Below are 20,213 nucleotides of genomic sequence, written 5' to 3'. Positions count from 1 at the left end.
AGTGACTCAACTATCCTCACCCTGAGGTCAGTGACAGGGGTTAGATCAGAACTCAGGGCTCCTGACACCCAGCTGAGGGCACCTTGTCCCTCCTTCCCTATAGCAACATGACACACTGCATGTCACAAACCTCATGAAAAATTAATGCGTCCTTACACTTACTAAGTTCTGGGCTCATGTGCAGGCATGCTTTCACACAGGTGAAGATGTTCTTTCTCCATCCACTCAATCCACAGATAGAAACCCCTTCCACAGAGGTTTATTAAGAGCTTGCATTGTTAGGCACTGTGCCGGGGATGCAGATCCCGCAGTAAGCAAGGGAGACTCAATCCCTCCCCTCTGCGGCAGCAGGAGAGACACCAACCTAGTAATCTCTCATGTGTAATGATCACCCATGATACACGCTGTGAGGAAGACCTCACCTGCTCTAGGAGTAGATAATGGGGGACCCGACATTGATGGAGGAAGGGCTCCAGGAGGAAGGACAGAACTGAAGAAAGGAAGGGAAAGAGGAAGAGAAAGGAAAAGCATTCCAGGCACAGGGAATACCCAGTGCAAAGGCCCTGGGGTGGAATGAACAAGTGATTTAGAGGAAGGGAAAAGAATTCCTTGTGGCTAAATCATAGAGAGCCAGGAGATGTGTGGTCAAGCTGAGACTGGAGTGCTCATCAGGGGCCAGACCACACCTCCCTGGGCCCGATCCTGCTCTCAGGGATTTTGGGTGCTGGGCACTTTTCTGCCCTGTGCCTAGTGAGGGTTGCTCTGCAAAGTTGCTTTGTAATGAGCTACAGACTTCTGGACCTGCTCCTCCCTGATCCCTCCTCCATCACCCTGTTTTCAGGGTCAGCCTCAGACACCAAAGATGCAAGACAGGTGAGTGGCAAGAGCTCAGCCACTGGATTCAGATCTGAACCTACCAGGCTGCTAGGAATCAGACAAGAACAGTCACACACCAGAGTTTTGCTGCAGGAAAGCCTGGGGCCACATGACGAGGCACCTCAGCAAGGCCTCCCTCTTTCTAGAACCTGCTTGGCTCGATTCCCCAAGGTAGAGCTGGGTTGGGAGGCAGGTAGGGAGGGTGCTGCCAAATGATCACTTCAGTCAAGGAGACTTTGCAGAAGTGTGACCTGGTCGACCTGCTCCCAGACAGCCCGGGTTTGCCCATGACAAGCTGCCTGACCTTGGACAAGTTGCTTAACCACACTGGGGCTCATCCGTAAACTGGGCTGATAGCACAGAGAGTGGGGACAAAGATCTAATAAGCACAGTGGCTAGAACAGTGCCCAGCACATACTATGTGCTGAGCACACATTTGCCAAGCAAAATGGACACACTACCCCTTCCTATGTAGAGGCTGGTCCCCAGGTGGCAGCGAGGTGAGCAATTAGGAGAAATGTGCTTCTTCACTTTCTCCCAATTAAATTCTCAATCTCTGCACAAGAGAGAATAAGGAGGACTCATCTAATGGGCCCCCTTTTAGACAAACCTTCCAAGATCAAGGTTGAGACTCAGACAACTACAAAAGGTGAGTGGAGCCTTGGAAGGCCAATGGACCCAGCAGCCTGTTTCCATTTTCTGAGAAGCACCCCAACTTCAGACAGCAAATGTAGGCCTAGCTTCCCCTCCCCCTGCTCTCCCTTCCCCACTCCCCTTCTCTTCTCCCTGTGGCTTCTTTACTTGAACAGACACTGGGCAGCCCAAAGACACACACACAGAGACACACAGACACGCACTTCATTCGACGTGAGGCTCCGAGAGCGGGACAGCCACGAATATTCGACAGATATTGGTAAACCCCTCCACGTTCCAGGCTCCGCACTAGGTCCCGGGCTACACCAGTGAACAAGATGAAAGAAACCCAGCCCCTGTTGGGCGCAGATTCTAGCACTGGCCGCCTTTATTCCACTGGCCCGTCTGCCAAGTGGAAACAATGAGCCTCATTTTCTGACAAGGCCACTGAGGCCCAGAGAAGCTCCGTCACTGGCACAGAAACGAAATGGCAAAACTGTGACTGGACCAGTGCCTGACTCGGTGCTCCAGGTCCCCGCTAGACTCAGGGCTGCAGCGCGAAGTTTGGAGAAGGCCGGCCTATGCCGGGAATCGTGGGCTGGGCTGAACAGCGCCTCCCTCCACAACAGCCCACTGGTCACTGACATACTCCACCTCTGGCCCCCTGCCCACTTGCTCAGCACTCTCTGAGCCCTGGCCCAGAAGAAGAGCAACGGAGGGGAAAGCAGCCAGGAGGGCTGGTCCTGGCGGCTCAGAACCGCAGGGTCAGGGCCTGTGTAGGCCCCAAGGGGAAAGGGAGGGGGCTGGAGCAAGGCAGAGGAGGAAGAGCCAACCCTTGGCCATCAGGCTCAGAGCCACAAAGTCAGCCTTGTTGCAAAAATGAGGAAACTGAGTCATAGGGACAACGGGGCAGGGGCGTGACGCACCCAGCCTGGTAGGGGCAGCACCTGGGAACAAGAGGGTCTGACTCTGGCGACCACGGCAAAAGTAGCGCGTTCCTTCACTACTGTGGCACAACACATTCCCCTCAAACATGTCACAGCTTAAAAGAACCACACAGAGTTACGATCCCTCGGTTTCTGAGAGTCCGGAATTCAGGCGCAGCTTGACAAGGTAGCTCTGACAGAAGTTTTCTTCATGAGCTGTACTCATGCCAGCCAGGGCTGGGGTCCTCTGGAGACACCCCTGGGGCTGGAGGACCAGGCTCTGGGCGGCCCCCTCCCAGGGCTTGTAGGTGGGTGCCAGCCCGCGGGGTGGGGGTGGGGAGGCTCCACTCCTGCAGACGGGCTGCTGGCGGGTCCTCAGGACAAGGCGGCCAGTAGCCCCCCGCAAACCAGAGGCCCAAAAGGGTGCAAAGCAGAAAGCCTCACTCAGACATTCCTACAAGGTGCCATGGTCATCTCGGCCAGTCCTGGCCCAGTGAGGGACCCACGGCGCCTGGCCCACGTACCAGGAGGTGGGACCCTTGGAGCCTGGAGTCTTGGAGTCTGGCTGCCTCCAGGTGCCCCCTGAGCAGTGAAGGTTGTGCTCTCCACAGCTGCAGGCCCGCGTTCTGACTCACCTCTGCCGCTCAGAGGCTGTGTGACACGGGCGATGGGCTCATCTTCTCCTGCTTCTTTTCCTCACCTATAAAATGGGGATCATGAGAGAGCCAAGGACAAGAGAGGCTCTATGTGTCAGGCCCTCAAGGCCAGGCCCGCACCCACCTAGCGCTTTGGAGACCCGATGGCCTTCCGAGGTGCCTAGCTGCAGGGCAGAGCCCAGCCCACCCCTCAAGCGGGAACAAGGCCTACTCGGGTCTCTTCACTCTCCCCAGCGTCCATGCACCGGTCCTGGCACATCTGAGCAAATCTGTTGAACAGATGAATGAGTGTCACGTCATTTCTAGAATGTGCCTCCTGAAGGCAACCCCGGCTGGCTCCCTGCCTTGCTGGGGACCTCCCCGAGCTCCAGCTGTTGAGCCCACAGCAGCCTTGCCAGCGTTTCTGCCCCTGTCGGTCCTCCTCTCTCCAGGTGTCTCCAAACTGATTTCCAGCAGCCAATTATTCCGTGGAAATCTGCCACTCCTGAAATAACACCAACTATTCATCCTTTCAACAAATATTTACTAAGTGCCTCTCGGGGGCCTGGGACAGGTTGAGCCCAGAGGATGTGGCCGTGACCATGGCAGTCATGCGTGCCTGGGGCTGGTATTCCCGGGGAGAAAATGGACAGCGAGGAGATCCCGGCCGTGATCTCAGATGTGTGGAGTGCCGTGAAGAAACCAGGCGGCTGCAGTGGGAGGAGGAGGGAGAGGGGACTCCGTGTTTACCTTTGATGGGGTAGCCAGGGAACCTGTCTCCAGAGTGGTGACATTTGGGGGGAGACCCAAGGGTCAGAAGGAGGCTGACAGGGTGCTCCTGAGCTCGGGACTGTGGATGTGTGTCTCGAGGACTCCGTCGGGCAACACTCTAGCTCCTGTGGCCCCTGCCGCAGTCCCAGGGCCCCTCCTCCTCCGATACGAGTGTGGAAACTGCAGACAGGACCTCTGCCAAGGGCCGTTTGTTCACATCACAAGTGTCCATGCCCTTGAACTTGGCAGTTCTGCATCAAAGACCTCATGCCTGACACAGCGGTGCAGGAGAGCTAGGTGACCTATGGGTAAGGATGCTCCCAGCAGCCCCGGTGTGATGGCAAAAGCCTGGAGATGACCGCAGCTGTCAGGGACCAGTTGCACAAATAGCGGTGGCCGCGGATGGAGGGCCATGAAGCTGTTAAAGCCATGAGGCAGGGCTGTCTGGATGGCTCTGGATGCAGGCTCCACACCGTGTTCTCAGAGAGAAGTGGCAGGTGCAGAAGGGGGTGCAGAAGCTTTAGGAGCCCGAAGTGCAGGAGATGTGAGCGCGCTTGCTGGGGGCACCAGCATGGACATGGAGTCTCCCTGGAAGTGAGCCCCGCACATCCTTCAGTGTCCTGTGGGAGGGGAACCAGGGCAGGGCTGCAAGAGGCGTTAGCCTTCCAGTCCTTTGAGTTCTTGGACTTCTGACAATGTGCTCATATCACCCATTCCCGCCCCCAAAAAAGAAAAAAAAATTAAAATTATAAAAATACACATTTAAATTGAAACACACACACACACAGATATCAAAGTTCTGTTCTTCCAGATTTTCATGGGTCTGGCTACCTTGGGCCATTAGCTCCTGTGTGCAGCCTCCTATAAAGTACTTTCCTGATCAGGGCTTCGGTTTCCCCACATGGGAAATAGAGCTGGCTGTGTGGTCCCTGCAGGTCTTTCAAATTCCTATATCCCTCCTGCCTGGGCTCAGCTCTCTGGTTGGTGGGGGTGGGGGTGGGGGTGGGGGTGGTGCTGCTTTCCTCTTTATCATCAGGCCAGACTCTCATCTCCCCTACCCTGTACCTTGGGCCTGGGTTCAGCCTGGCTGGCTTGACCCTAATTCCCCCTACCCTCACCTCCAATGCAGCCCAGTTCAGATCCTGCTCTTTGGGGTAGTTTTGCCCCTTTCCAAAGCACAGACTTTTTTTTTTTTTTCCTCCTGGAAAGGAATTTGCAAAGAAGCATGGTTTCCTCTATTAACGTGGGACTCCCCTGGCAGGCTTTTGAGCAGAAGGTGCTATGACCTGGCTTAGGTGTGCTGCGCTCTCTCTGGCTGCTGGTTGGGGCATAGACTGGGGGCTGGGGGGCACGAACAGCAGTTTGGGGTGGCGAGGCTGGGAAGCCACACAGGAGGTGGTGGAGGCCGGGTGCGGGTAGAGGTGGTGGGGCTGGGGAAAGTGGTCAGTTTCTGCACATGATTGTAGAGTAGGGACCACAGATCGGATGTAGGCTTGGGGGAGGAGGAGTGAAGAAGGGCTCAAAGAGTTTGGGCCTGAGCCAGGGCAAGGATGGCATTTGCTCAGAGATGAAATCATTTGACCAAAGTCACGTAGCTCAGAGCTGGGGAGCTGAGACGAGAAACCGTGCTCCCCGCTGCCTCCCTGAAGTTTCACAGGGGATGTTTTGGGGTGAATTCCTGGCCTTTCTGTACCTTAACAGACACCCCAGCTCTTGGAAGCCCCTGGTTCTCTTTTGATCTGACTCAGGCATAAGCCTGAGCAGAGGACCCAGAAACTCAGGCGACATGCAGAAGCCAACATCAGGGGTCACCTGGCTCACTTGTCCTTTGTGCTCCCTACACAAAGGGGCTACACCCCACTCCTGCATCAGGTAAGGGGGACACGGCTTCTACCTGCTTAGCTCCTGCCCCAAACATCCTGTGCCCACTGGACCTGACCTCTTGGCCTCCAGAATCAGCAGATCTGGATCTGCTGGATCCAAGATCTGCTAGCTTGACAGGTGACCTCAGGGAAGTGAGCCTTCATTTGCTCATCCATAAAATGGGGTCAATAGCAGAGGCCCCATGCAGGGGGACGAGAGGCTATTTCTAAGGTGCCCAAGCACAACTGGCAATCATGGGGTGCCATAATGAGTTACCAGGACAACTACCATCCCCCAAGGGACCCCAACTCCTGTCCCCACTCTCACTCCTGGCAAAGTCCCACCAGCCAAGGACAAAAGGACCAGAGGCTGAGACATATGTTCTTCATAAGGACAGAGGCTCCAGCCTTCCTGGGGTGCTGCAGGTGGAGGGGTGCCAAGCCCCCACGATGACAACAACAGTAACAGCTAAAGTCACTGTGCACCCGGCACGCACCAGGCACGGGCTCGCTGAACCCCTCCCCTCCAATCTCATGTGATAGGCCCCACTACTGTGTCCATTTTACAGCTGAGGAAACTGAGACTCTGAGAGACCACACAGCCAGGAGGCCTCAAAGCTAGATATAAACAGAGGCTTTCTCCAGGTCTGTGGAAAAGAAGTCGGTTAATGGAAGTTGAAGGTTCCAGAGTCTCCTAAGGGGAGATGCAGGGAGCATCTGCTACAGGCCAGACACCTTCAGGTTCTTTGTCCAGGGGTCTCGTTTAGCCTTCACGCTAATCCCAAAAGGGGGTTTCTTGGTTCCCCCATTTCCCATCTGACAGATAAGGAAATCGAGACTCAGAGGGAAGACATTCCACTCAGTTCCTATCGCCAGTGTGTGGAGCAGTTGGGATTCACACCCAGAGCCTAGAGTTCTGATGCTAGAAGCCTCGCCAGCCTCTGGAGGGGTTGCTACGAGGCCTCATTCTCCTCCAGTGTCCTTCCCACCCCAGGGGGCCAGTCCCACACCCTCCTATGAGATCCCACCCACAGTGACTCAGAGCTAGACACCGTACAGAGATGGCCTTGACTTCCAAAGGGTCCCACAAAGGTTGTGGGGGACCCCAGCCGCCCATTCCAGAGCAGCTCTGGCCAGTGGGGGTAATGATGGTGGGCTCTCCCTTACTGGCTTCCTGGCACAAAGGCCAGAAGGAACAAGCCATGAGGCAGCTCGGGCAGGGATTTAATTTAATTTTAATTTTTAATTTTTTTTTTAAGTGCGATTCCGTCCTTACCCATTGTTCTGTTTCCCAGAGACTGCCCCACAGAGCCATGCAGTGGTATTTCTTTCAAAGCCATTTCCTCCAGGAGGGGAGGTGTTCAATCCATTCATTCATTCAAATAAACGATCATCCATGGAGCTACGAATTGCCAGACACCCTCTGAGGCTCCAGAAGCCAAGGGGGGCCGAGCTCCACCCACACTCTGGGACGCGTGCTCCACTGAGGGGGCACCAGTGAGGACATCTGTGTTCATCTTCCCCGTGCCCTGGGCCTCTCTGGCATCTGGCAAAGCTCTGGACTTTGAAGTCCAGAAGCAGATTTTTTTCAAATGTAAAATTAAATGCATAGATTGACAGAGGAAACACATTGCCTTGAGAGATAGGTATTCCAATACTTTTTAAACAGATTTGCAATACCGACACCTATGGCTCCTGTGTTAATACAGTAAATAACAAAATCTGACAATCTAGTACTTTCCATCATTTTGCAGTCATGATGCATGTAAACAGGATGTCCTGTATGTCCGCAGTCACTGTGGTGAGACACAGGGATGTCTGGGATGTCTCCTGGTGACAAAGTCATGGGCATCGGTACCACCACGGTAGCAATCTGTGGCCCATAGTCTTCCCCGTGGGCGGAGCTCAGTTCAGTTAGAGATTAGCAGGCCCACTGTGGGAAATGTTCTGCATCTTGCTCTTTTCACTCAAGAGTATAACTGGGACTTCTTTTTAGACCAGCCTCCGATGAAGGTCAGCCTCCTTCTTTTTAACAGCTGGCTGGTCATCCATGGCACAGCCATAACGGAGTTTGTCCTGTGCTGGCTATATAACCACACCCCAGGCCCTTTAGGTAGGTCGTGTCAGGAATCCTCCTCCTCCCCACAACCCAGTGATAGGAGCTATGATTACCCTCATTCTAGAGAAGAGGTCCAGCCAGGTAGAGGCACCTGCCCAAGGTCACACCGCCTCTAAGTTGAGAGCTTTGATTCAAACCCAGGGTCATCAGATACAAAGAACTAACTACTCTGTCCTCATTGGATTTTATCTGTCATTGACAAAATGCTTTCCCCAAATATGAACCTCAGGCACCGTTTTCCAAGGAAGAGACAGGCAGGGCAGGTCACCGTCATTGACCTTCTTTCTGATTCTCGAACATGCGAGACGCACTCACACCTCAGGGCTTGTGCCTTTGCCTTTCCCTCTGTCTAGAACTCCCTTCCTCCTGAATCTGGCACAGTGGGCAAGCCTCTCAGCTCTGGTGAGGGGTTTCCTGCCATTCCGGCCAAGCTCTACCCTGACCTCACTCACTGCCCTGTCTCATCTCCTTCAGCGCACTGGTCACTATTGGAATTTAACCGATGACTTAGGGACTGTGGGCTGGAATCAGAATTTTGTTGCCAATTTTGTTCATTCCTGATTTCCTAGTCCCTAGCACAGGGCCAAGCACACAATAGGTGCTGAAGAAATTCCTGAGTGAATACATAAATGGCACTCAGAGGGATTCGTTTGAAAAACTGTATTTATTGTTGTAATACGTACTTTCATATGGGACATTTTCTAGAATCTTGTTTCAGTGGGTTTATTTTTTACCAAGGTGTAGTCACAAGGTGAGGCACACCCGTCTAACATATGGTTTCATGAGTATGACGAATGTTTACAGACATGCAACCAAAACCACAGTCATGACACAGTACACTGCCAACACCTCAGAAATTTCTATGACCTTTTGCAGTCAATTCCCAACCCCAGACTCCCGTTCCTGGCAACACCATGGATTCCGACTTCTCCAGAAGTCACCTCAATGGAGTCCTACAGTATGTAGGCTTTTGAGTCTGGCTTACTTCACTCTGTGTAGTTCATCCTTTTTGTTTGCGCACATCGCTAGCTCCCTGAATGGAGTCAAGGATGGTTACTTATCTGTAGACGTTTGCTTCTCCATTCTCTAGTTGTAGACTTTTTTTTGTACAAATAACGTGGGAGAAAAGCAGGCTTGAGGGGATGCCTATCTGTGATCTGTCCAGAATACCTTCCTTCCTTACCCAGCCCCTGGAGTCTAAACTCCTTTCCTTTCCTTCAAGGCCCTTTTCAGCTGCCCCCCACCCAACAAGGAGCAAGGGCTCCTGTTCCCGTGTCACAGATCAATAAAGTAAGGCTCAGAGAATTGTAGCCCTCAATTACTAGAGGTCCACAGTTGGAATGTCATAGAGCCAAACTAAAACCTGTGGCGAAGGGGGAGGGTTGGAGCCCCAAGGCCAGAGATCAGCCTCTTTGTAGGCTGGAGAGATGGAGGACAGGGACCTATCATCTTCACAGGTCAAGGCCCCGTCCTCCATCTCAACCCTGAGAATCTGTCATGACGGTGACAGGGAAGAGGCAGGTCCAATCCCAAGGTTGGGGTGGGGGTGGGGAGGGAACTTTGGCAGATCTCGTCCTGGGCTGGCTCCTTCATTAGGACCCTTCCCCCATCCTTCCAGCCTGTGCCTGAACCCTGGACCAGACCCAGTCCCCACCATGCAGGCCAGCATTACTCACCAGAGCCCAGCATGGCCAAAATGGGCCCATCTGGCCCAAATTACCCATCCCAGGACCCATGCTGGTGGGCGGGTATGGCAAATTGGGTGATGGGCCCCAGCTGCGGGTGGCCTGGGTCCCACCCAGCCACTCACAGCCACAGGACAAGTGGCGGTCCAATGAGGGTACTTAGGGAACTCCTGTCACTTGAGATGACCCCTAAGCTACCCTGAGTCCCCAACCCAGCTCTGCAGACCTGAAAAAAACCTTGGGCAAGGAGTTGGGGAACCTAGCCCACCAGACAGTGACCTTGGGCAAGTCTTCTGGGCCTCAGTTTGTCCATCTGCAAATGAGAGGCTTGGGGGAGATTTGTGAGAGTCTCATCTCCTGAACGCACTTGCTGTTTGTCTGCTTAGGGTCTGGGAGTCTGCATTTTCTGCATTTTAAGCCAGGCTCCAGGAGGTCTGTGACTCCTGGGAGTGAGCGAGAGCAGCCTCCTTATAGCTCTGCCTCCCCTCTCCCCCCTGGGCACCCTGGCAGCCACACATTAGCAATCCCAGGGAGCTGACAGAGGCATGGTGGCGAGCGCACCTGGCGGCAGTAGCCTGGCCCAGGGCCCAGGGAAGAGAGCAGATTTGAAACTGGCATTGGGATCGTAGTGGTCGGGACTACCTAGGGGATGGAGCGCAGCAGATGAGAAAAAGAAAAGCATCAAGGATAAGGTCTCGGTTTGGGGCCAGTTGCAGAGATGGGAAAGATGGGGGTAGTGAGGGAGAGTCAGCGGGGATGCAGAGACAGGGCAGTGAGTGCTGAGGAATCAAGGGATCCATGTTGGATATTTTTGCCTGAGACGCTTGTTGGAAGCCCATGTGAGGATGTCAGGTTGGCGGCTGTGGAGGGGAGAAGGGTGGTGGGAGGCAGAGGCGGCACCGTCAGCACTTGACAGTTGTAGGACCAACAGGAGCACCTGCAGCGTGGGGCCTGATGCATTTGGGGCCCCGAACTCTTTGTCATCTGGTCCTGGGTGAAGCTAGTAGATCAGTTTTCAGAGCAACACTTTTAAATGTGTAAAATAAAAACCCAAGACCACCCAGCGATGTTGCCACTGTCATCAAAACAGCAAATAGCAAGCCTGCGCTCTAGTGGGAAAGCTGTCTGGGGGTGGGTTGAGAAGGTCCATCATTCTCAGGTCACGATGAGTAAAACCAGTATTTAAGATGCTGTAACAGGGGCGCCTGGGTGGCTCTGTCGGTTAAGCATCTGCCTTCAGCTCAGGTCATGATCTCGGATGGAGTCCTGCATCGGGCTCCCTGCTTAGCGGAGAGCCTGCTTCTTCCTCTCCCTCTGGCTTCCCCTGCCACCACTCTTGCTCACTCACTCTCTCTCTCTCAAATAAATAAGTGAAAGATTTAAAAAAAAAAAAAAAGGTCTATAACACTTGCACTATGATGTGCAAGTGATTTCTATTGGTGATTCTATTGGTGATTTCTATTGGTAAGAAAGTTGCTGGATCCACTAATAGTGCCATGTGTGGCCTACACTCATAATGGAAGGCAATGACAAACTTTCCTTACAGGTTAGCAAAAAAAAGAGTTTTTTCTCACCCAAGGTCATGGGCCCCCTGAATTCTCTCTGAAGACCCTGTGGTCCCCACTGAGGACCTCTGACCTAGGGAGAGAACATACAGAGAGACAAGGGCACAGAACTGGGCCAAGAGCCCCCTGACATGTAGGAACCTGGTTAAAGGAGGAGGCAGAGAGGGGGTGACCACGGGTAGGAGGACAAATAGGAGAAGGAGCATCTGGAAAGTGCTTCCAGAACTCGGGAGTGGCCATCTGCCCTGAGTGCTGCTGAGGGGACGAGTAAGAGGACATGGAAGGGTCCCTGGGCCTCCCTTGTTTAGGAGAAGACGACGACGAGGCAAGTTAAGGAGAGAAGGGGCTCCCAGGGCTGGGGAGGCGGGCTGGACACAGGATTCAACAGGATGGGTTATAGATACAGATATAGATATAGATATAGATATAGATATAGATATAGATATAGACAGAGACATAGATATAGATATAGACTGATTGATTTGAGAGAGTGGTCAGGGAGAGGGAGAAAAGCAGACTTCCTGCTGAGTGCAGAGCTTGATGCAGGGGTTGGGGGTGTCTCACGACCCAAGACCACACCCTGAGCTGAAACCAAAAGTCAGGTCAGCTGCTCAGCCCACTGAGCCGCCCAAGCACTCCAGTATGGGTTATACTTTTTTCTTGAACGGGGTAAATACACAAACCTCATTATATCATTCCTTATGCTTCTTTGTATGCGCGCCATACACCAAATAATACTGTTAATGTTTTTAGAGGCAAAGGTAGGGATACAGGTGAGAAACTGGAGGCAAGTTGAAGAAGTTTTGCCTTTGAGGGGACCAAGGAAATTGCAGCACAGCTGGAGGGACTGCAGGGTCAAGAATTTGTTCTTAGATGGGAGTGGCTGGGACAGCGGGGTGGGGAGCTGATGGTGCAAGGGAGGACTGAGGGGCCCACATGACAAAGACTTGAGAAGCTCCAATGGGCCAGTCTCCCTAGTCCTCGGTCCCTTTTGTGACTACCTCCTTGGGAGTTCTCACCCTTGAGTGAGCATCAGATTCACCTGCATGGCTGGGCACCACCCCTGAATTTCTGTTTCAGGAGGTCTACGGCCAGAGGTAGAAATCTGCATTTTTAACAAGGACACTGCGGCAGGGTACCCACTTTGAGAACCACTGCTGTAGTCAATACGGCATGACCCACATGCGCCCCCTCCAGGATCTGGGCTCGTTGCCCTCCTTCAAAAACAGGGGTGGGAGGAAGGGACAGGAACAGACTGTTAAGACAGAAGAAGGGAGGGGTGCCCAGGTAGCGCAATCCATTAAACTCTGACTATCGGTTTTGGCTCAGATCGTGATGTCAAGGTCCTGAGATGGAACCCCACTTTAAGCCCCATGTCAGGCTCCGCAGTGAGCACAGAATCTCCACTTGAGATGCTCCCTCTCTCTGCCTCTGCCCCACTCGTTCGTGTTCTCTCTCTCTCTAAAATAAATAAATCTTTTAAAAAGGAAAAAAAAAAAAAGGATGGCAAAGGGGAGAAGAGACCAAGGAGGAAACAGCCAGAGTCTACCCCATCGCCCTCCCCCCCAGCCAAGGTCACCACCTCTCCCTGGGGAGCGCCGGTCTTCCCAGGGACCCTGGGAGCTGCCTTGTCTGTCAGACCTCCTGGAAGACTGAGCAAGAGGGCAAGGGAAGGAGCCAGGGCTGGGGTGGGGGTGGTGATGGCTGGAGGCCAGTGTGTGTGCAGAATGGAGAGGGAGTGGAGGAGGGGCACCCGCTCTCTGCCTGTAGGCGCAGATCCCTGAGAACACTCTGTTCACCTTTGCAACTTGATCCTGGTCTCATGCCAGACAAGTTTCAACTGCCCTTGGGAAAGAGAGCAACCCTGTCAAAGATATGAATGTTAGTTCGTGGGATCCCAGAACAACCGAGCTGAGAGAACCGTTGGAGACTGTCCGGTTCAGTCTGTTTGGCAGTTGGAGGGGGCCGGAAAATACAAAGTCCAGCTGGGTGGACAGACCTGCAAACTCTTATAATGGACATGACACTGGGGGCTATTCTCCGACCCTTGCTGCTCCCCTTTTTCCATCGATTCATTGAATATGTATGTATTGAGTATCCACTGAGCACTAAGCATTGTGCTAGATACAGAGATAAAGGGGTAAGACCTAGTCTCTGTCTTCATAGAATTGACATTCCAGTGGTAAAACAAACAATAAATATGTAATATAAACTCGAGGAGTGAAAAGTGGTAAGAAGAGACCTGAAATGACATGAGGGAGTGAGCCATTTAGATGGAGGTGGGAAGGAGGGAGTTTCCAGGCAGAGGGAACAGGATGTGCAAAGGCCCTGAGGTAGGTGTCTGCTTGCCGTGTTGGAGGGATACGGCAGATGCCAGTGCATCTGGCGCAGAGTGTGGGAGAGGACTGGGAGAAGAAATCAGAGTGGGAGCAGAAGGCTAGGTCATGGAGGGAAGAATTTGGCTTTTCTTCTAAGATAGGAATCCTGGGAGGGTTTCTTTCTAGCAGAGGAGGAATTTTATTTGACTTAAGTTTAATAAGTTCCCTCTGACTGCTGAGTAGAGGATGGATTGTACATGGGACAAGGATGGAGGCAGAGAAGCCAGGGAGGAAGCTACTCGAACAGTCCAGGTGAGAGGTAATGGTGGCCTCGCCCGACAGGAAGGCCTGTGCTCGTTGCTCTATGTCCTTCATGAAGGCACAGGAAGGGACAGGAGCCTTCCTCCAACCCCTACACATGACCCCAGTCCACGGTCTCCCCACAGCTAGAAAGGTACATCCAGATGAACTTGAGGTCAGAGCTGGCCCAGGTCCAACAGCACATGGTCCAGAACCAGACGGCCACCATGCTGGAGCTAGGCACCAGCCTCTTGAACCAGACCACCGCCCAGACCCGCAAGCTGACTGACGTGGAGGCTCAGGTACGGAGGCCAAGTCTGTGGCATTGGTGGGTGGGGGGAAGGGCTGTGGCCAGCCTGGCTGACTTACAGCCTGGACCATCTGGCCTTGACCTCTGTCCCTGGATAAAGTCTGGGCCTCCTCTGGGCCTGTAGCACCCCGGGGCCCTTCCCCGATGACCCCCATCATGAATCACTCTGACCACCAGGCAGTGCCCCTGGGGGCGGGCCCTGGGCTTGGGTGTTCTGCCTCTGTGACTCCAGTGACTCGGCATCTGTGCTGGGCACTGGCATGAGAGAGGGTAGCAGCACTCAGGGGGCTCTGAGAGCTCCAGGGAAAGATGGATCGTGAAGAATTCATTCAACCTCATGGGGACAGCAGCTCTGAGATGGGAGGCAGTGGGAGCGACAGAAGGGGAGGGAGGGAACAAACGTATAAAGAGGAAGGCGAGTAAAGGAATGGACAAAAGGACTGAATGACAAATAGGCACATGTCCATTGAAACCCTACTGTGTGCCAGGCACGGCGGGAGGTGCCTGGTTCTAGTTTAGAGCAGTAAATGAAACAGGTATGCACCCCTACCCTCAAGCATCTCCTTTCTAATGACCCCCAGGAGAATGAACATGATAAACCCCCTGTATATGGGAGAGGGTGAGAGTCTCAGGAGAAACCGGCATGGACAGAGGGAGGGAGTGTGTGCTAGGAGTGGTAAAGGGAGGGCCTGCAAGTTTAGGCAGTGAAGACACCTCTGAGGAGGCAGGATCAGAGCCAGGCTCACCAGGAGGGCCTTCCAGAAACAGGGAGAACAGCATGTGCAAAGGTCCAGCAGCAGGACCGTGCTGGCAAGCTCCAGGAACATCGAGGAGGTCAGTGTAGCTGAAGCAACCAGGGGAGAGGGTGGGCAAGGGTTCACAGAGCCACTGGGGCAGAGAACATCGCAGGACGTTGCAGGCCATGGCGAGGACTGGGACTTTTCCACTACGTGCTGTGGGAGCCACAGGAAGATTCTGAGCAGATGGGCCACATTTTAAAAGGATGCCTGGGGCTGCTCAGCAGAGGAAGGAGTGTAGGGGACAAGGGCGGGGACAGGGAGCCCTTGAGGAGGGTGGCACAGGACACAGGGCAAGAGATGACAGAGGCCAAGAGCAGGGTATGGGCCATGGGAGGGGAGTGGAAGCTGAATCTGACAAGATCAGATGGGGTAGGATGGGGGGTGGTCAAGGGGGACTCCTCCTGGAGCCTGAGCATCAGGAAAAATGGAACTGCTGTCAAGAAACAGACCATAAACTCAGCAAGGGCCTGTGAATGAGTGAAGAAAGGAAGGGATAAATGAATGAACGACTATAGGATCTAACTGCTAGGAGGAGGGAAATAGATCAGCACCTTTCTAGAATGGCAGAGCCCCCAGAGAGGGGGGCGGCTGCCAATCAGGGCTCCTGCAGGGTCTGCTTCGTCGCCCCCTTCCCCTTCCTGTTTGCTGGGACAGGTCCTGAACCAGACATCCCGAATGGAGATCCAGCTACTGGAGACCTCACTGTCCACCAACAAGCTGGAGAAACAGCTACTTTTGCAGGGCCATGAGCTCCACAGGCTGCATGGCCGCAACAGGTGGGTGCTAGTGCCCTGGCACCAGGCCAGGCCTGGGGGTGAGGGCCAGCCTGGGATCCAGGTTGGCTGGGACTCAGGATGGGGCAGGGCTGGGGGGCACCAGAGCCAGGGCTGGGCTGAGGCTGGGGCCAGGGTTGGAAATTGGACTGGGGGCTAGTGTCTGGGCCCAGGGCTGGGGTCAGAGCTGGGGGCCTGGGTTAGGACTGAAGTGAAGGACCATTTACAGGGGGGTCTCAGGCTGGAGCCAGAGCTGGGATAAGGACTGAAACCAGGGCTAGACTCCAGACTCAAGCTGGGAATGAAGGTGGGCCCTGGGGCGGGGCTGGGAGTCAGACAGGCACCCCTGGGTGGAGACAGGAGACAGATATTTCCCCCGGGAATTCGGGACACCCTGATTCTTTCTCCATTCTTTTTTTTTTTTCTCCTTTCCTTCTTTGTTCCTTTATTTTATAAATTTTTAACAGTTCTATTGAGCTACAGTTTAGTTTATATGCTGTGCAATTCACCCTGTAAATTTTTATTTACTTGCTTGTAAATAAGTAAATCTGATCTTATCCACTGGTTGCCTTTCCCAGAAGCAACCACATTGCCGGCCTCTCGCCTACACAGGCAGAGAAGAGAGTGTCTCAGCATTTGTAAGCAAATACACTTGAGGGGAACACCCTGCAAATTACAAAGAATAAAAAAGTCATGGAGTACAGATAAGGCAGAGAAATGGACTTCTGAGGCTGATTTTATCTTGGTTTCGAGCTGAGTGGAGAAAAACTGTCAAGGTCAAGGTGTTAGGGGAGGCAAAATCCACACTCTGAAGCAGCCACCGGCCCGGGTGCAAGGGGAGATGTCATTGTCGCTCACGTGCTGGGTCAAGATCAGGCCATCAGGCCCGCCCAGCTCCCTCTGATCTGTGTGCAGCTAATGATAGCTTGTCCACTTCCTTATTCTTGTGCCCTCACCCCGAGGTGGGGGAGAGCAGGGACTTGGACAGTCTGAATTGTCACCAGGTGCCTAGAAGTCACAGAAGACAGACGATGTCATCAATAAGCACTTGGCCCATGGAGACAGCTAAAATTCTAGAACCCGAGTGTGCCCCCAACTTTTTCTCTTCCTGCCGCAGAATTCAGGGCTCAGGGGAAATTCCTTGTGCCCTGGCTAGACTTGTTGTTCTTGTCTGGAGAATGGGTCAGCATAACCTCATAAATAGGAGGATGTCTCCCTCCCATCCTATCCCTCGGCCACAGACCTGTCCACAGCAGAGGTAACCCCTCTTCCTAGTGTCTTGTCCTCTTCCATGCATTCAACCAACAATCATTTTTTGAGCTTTACCACATGTGAGACATTGTTCTAGACAAAGTGAACACATAGACAAAAATCCCTATCCCACAGCAGACATTCTACAAGCTGTCATTTGAAGGTTTCCTATGAATATGTAAATAAATACGTGCGCATAGTCCTTTTGTTGCCCTTCTTGAACCCAAATGGAGCGTACCACTCTGCACCTCTTTTTTCCAAATATCCTGAAAACTGTTCCATAATTGCACGACACACTTGTCCATTCTTCTCTCTAATTGTATCATGTTGCACCCTATGGCTGCGCCCACGCTTATATCCCCAGTCCCCAATTTTGGGGATTAAGGTTGTTTCCTGTCTCTTACTCCTGTTCAACACCAAGCCCCTAATTATGTCCCCATACCTCCTCGCACACACGCAGGAACAAACCAAGTTAAAATGCCAAAAGTGGAATTGTTGAGTCAAAAGATTTTTTTTTTTTTTGCTTTTTCTAAAACTTTTTTTAGAAATTCATGACAAATATGCTCCATGTTTACTATATCACCAGACCATAAGGACCTAGAAAACGAAAGGGAAGGTGGGTTCCCTCCAACTCCCTCCATCCTCCTCCCTCTCCATCGCTCTCCTCCAGAACCACCTCATCAGGAAGATGCGCTCAGGCACCGCTGTGTTCTTCCACGTGTCTTTCCATGCCTTTTCCTATCAGTTCCCAGGTTTCCCTCTCCATTTCCATGTAGACCTTTTTTCTTTCTCTTGTTTTGTCTTCTCACACATGGGGCTGCACTAGAGGCACTGAAGTGCCGGCGCGGTTCCCTCCGCGCCTTGGGCGTCTTTCCAGTTTCGTGCAGATGCGCTCTGCCTCCTTCCTCTTCGCTGCTCCAGAACATTTCCAGGGACACGGAAAGCAAACAGACTCAGCCAGCTCTGGCTGTTGGACATCGTGGCTGTTTCGTTTTTCTCTAGTATAACTAATCCCCCAAGGGGCACTCTCGCGCCTGCTCCCTGGAGCTTATCTCCTGAGAGCGGACTGCTGGCTCCAAGGACAGGCATACTGGGGATCTGGTAACCACTGCCCAGATTACTGGCATGTCCCCCACCCGCACCTCTTTCTTCTATGGACCCCAATCTATCTTCTTCCAGGGCGGGGTCCGTCTTTCCTCCCCTCCTCACTCTCTGCCACCGGTGCACTTCTTCCCCGCCACCCCCTCCGCCTTGTAACCCAGGACAGCACGCTCTGCCTCTCTGGGCCTCCGTGAGGATCTGTTCCGCGGAGTGCCCCCCAAGCCCCAGAGGCAAGCGCGCGAATGTGGCCGTGTGTGGGGACCCGCGGGATGACCCGCGTGCACCCCCGCCCCGCAGCGCGCTGGAGACGCGGGTGCAGGCCCTGGAGACGCAGCAGCAGGCGGAGCTGGCTTCCCTCCGTGGCGAGAAGGAGCGGCTGCGGCGTCTGCTGGGCCGCCAGAGCGGCGCCCTCGCGGGCCTGGAGCGCAGCCTGCGCGCCGCCAGCGGCAACTCCAGTCTCCTGCAGCGGCAGCAGCGCCAGCTGCTGGAGTCGGTGCAGCGCCTGGTGCGCGTCGTGGCCCAGGGCCCGGGTGAGCGAGCGGGGCGTCTGCGGGTGTGGGAGGAGGGCAGGAGAGGAGAGAGAGACCCTGCTCACCCTGCCGGCTCGCTTTCGAGGTGGGGGGTAGGGGTCGCCCAGAAGCCCCTGTGGGGCGGGGAAGGGCCCGGCCCCTCTCCCAGCACCTGTGAAACAGAAATAACCACCAGTAATGATAGTGGTGAGGATGAGAGTGCCAGGAGGAACCAATCCAGACTCTACCTCTTGACTCCGTGAGTGACCTTGGGAAGGCCCCCGTCCCTCTTTTGGCCTCAGTTTCCCCATCTGTTTAAAGGAAGTGAAGCTAATAAGGATACCACCAGCCCAGACTGACAAGTTTGGGTTCCAGGATCCACACGCTCCATCCTCCCTTGCTCAGACTTGCCCCACCCCTCCCCTGTCCTCAGTTTCCCTCTCTGTAGAATGAAGAGGTTAGACTCACTGTTCCCCCAAAGACTCCTGTCACCCTGTTGCCCTTGTCCCTAAACCCAGGAGAGCCAAACAGAAGTGAGGAGGTGACTCTGGCCCTAGCTTCTGAGAAGGGAGAACAATGCCTGGTGCCCCCCCCCACCACCACCAACTCTCACTGACTCCTTCTGATGGGGTCCATTTAGAGTGGCCAAGGCATTTCTGGCTTCAGCTTCCCTCAGTCAGCAAAGCCCTTACTGAGCACCCACTGTGTGCCAGGCCCAATGCCGGGTGCTGGGAACGCAGCAGTGAACAGCCTAGTCTTGCAAAAATACCCACCTGCCCATCTCTGGGTCTCTAAGTGAAGAAGCAGGAAATGAATTTTTTTCAGTACCTAGTATGTGCCACTATGTGCTAGCTGTGTGTTTGAAATTTCCAAGCCACTGAAGGCCTAAAAGGCTGTGCTGAGGAGAGAGAACATGAACTTGAGGACAGCCAAAAGCCACATGAGGGTTTTGCATCAAGTGGGACTATATTTGGGGAAGCCTAATTGGAACTGGGCAGTGGAGAATGGCTGGGTGAGAGAAAGACACAGGAAGGGGTTTCTAGGATTGCCATAGCGGAGCCTGGGAAGCCTTTAAGTTACAAGGAATCAAGCAATAGTGATGGGTTCCAGGTACAATGGCTGGCAGGGATTTGGGGCCAGAGGATGGCACCAGGGGCTTGTCTAAGTCGGGCAGGCCCTGCTGGGTTAAGGGATTTGAGGCCCCAAGGAAGCCACAGGCAGGAGAAGTGGATGCCTTCCAAACCATGCGATATGGAGTGACCCGAACCCATCACTGGCTTGTGCGTAACCCTGGCAGGGAAGCCGCCTAAATGAGTCCCTTATGTGAGGTATTGTAGCTCAGCCCCCGATGCAGACCCCGGCCCAAGACCTCTCCCCAAGGCCTCTCCCCACAGCTAGCCCGGTCTCCAGCTGTGACCCAGTGTCTGCTCCCCAGTCTGGAGAGCAGGTTGCTTTGGGCACCTCGCCTCAGGCACACTTTGCCCAAACACTCTGTCCCCCTGCCCCACTGTCACCAAAGAAGGGCATTGTCGATTTGTGCCTCCAGTCCAAGGCTCTAAGCACTCCTTTGTATGACCTAGAGAGAGGGAAGGCTTTGCCTGTGCCCCCAGCTATGTGCCCTTGTGTCAGTGACCTTACTCTTGGGCCTTGGATTCCTGGTCTATGAAAGGGGGAAGGATCTCCTTGGAGTTCAGACCCCAGTTACCTCTCCTGGAAGTCCTGGAAGGCTCTAGAAGCCTGGTCCGTGGCCGCCCTGCTTTGAGTCTCATCCCCTTCGGT

At 53.8% G+C, this 20,213-nt stretch overlaps 1 protein-coding gene across 2 annotated transcripts in view; it reads left to right on the top strand.

Annotated features, from left to right (window-relative positions):
- The window catches only part of ANGPT4 (angiopoietin 4), a 41,324-nt gene that overhangs the window by 9,142 nt on the left and 11,969 nt on the right, over positions 1-20,213 (top strand). For both annotated transcript variants that reach the window (XM_032858997.1, XM_032858998.1), the window contains exons 2-4: positions 13,837-13,992; positions 15,455-15,576; positions 18,223-18,455. In XM_032858997.1, the coding sequence (XP_032714888.1) occupies positions 13,837-13,992; positions 15,455-15,576; positions 18,223-18,455 (511 nt within the window). The remainder of the gene's footprint in view (positions 1-13,836; positions 13,993-15,454; positions 15,577-18,222; positions 18,456-20,213) is intronic.

The sequence above is a fragment of the Lontra canadensis genome, unplaced genomic scaffold (assembly GCF_010015895.1).
Source record: "Lontra canadensis isolate GAN:19392208 unplaced genomic scaffold, GSC_riverotter_1.0 scaffold16, whole genome shotgun sequence".
Classification (NCBI taxonomy): Eukaryota; Metazoa; Chordata; class Mammalia; order Carnivora; family Mustelidae; genus Lontra; species Lontra canadensis.
The sequence above is the reverse complement of the archived record's forward strand: the minus strand, read 5'-3'. Positions and strand labels throughout refer to the sequence as shown.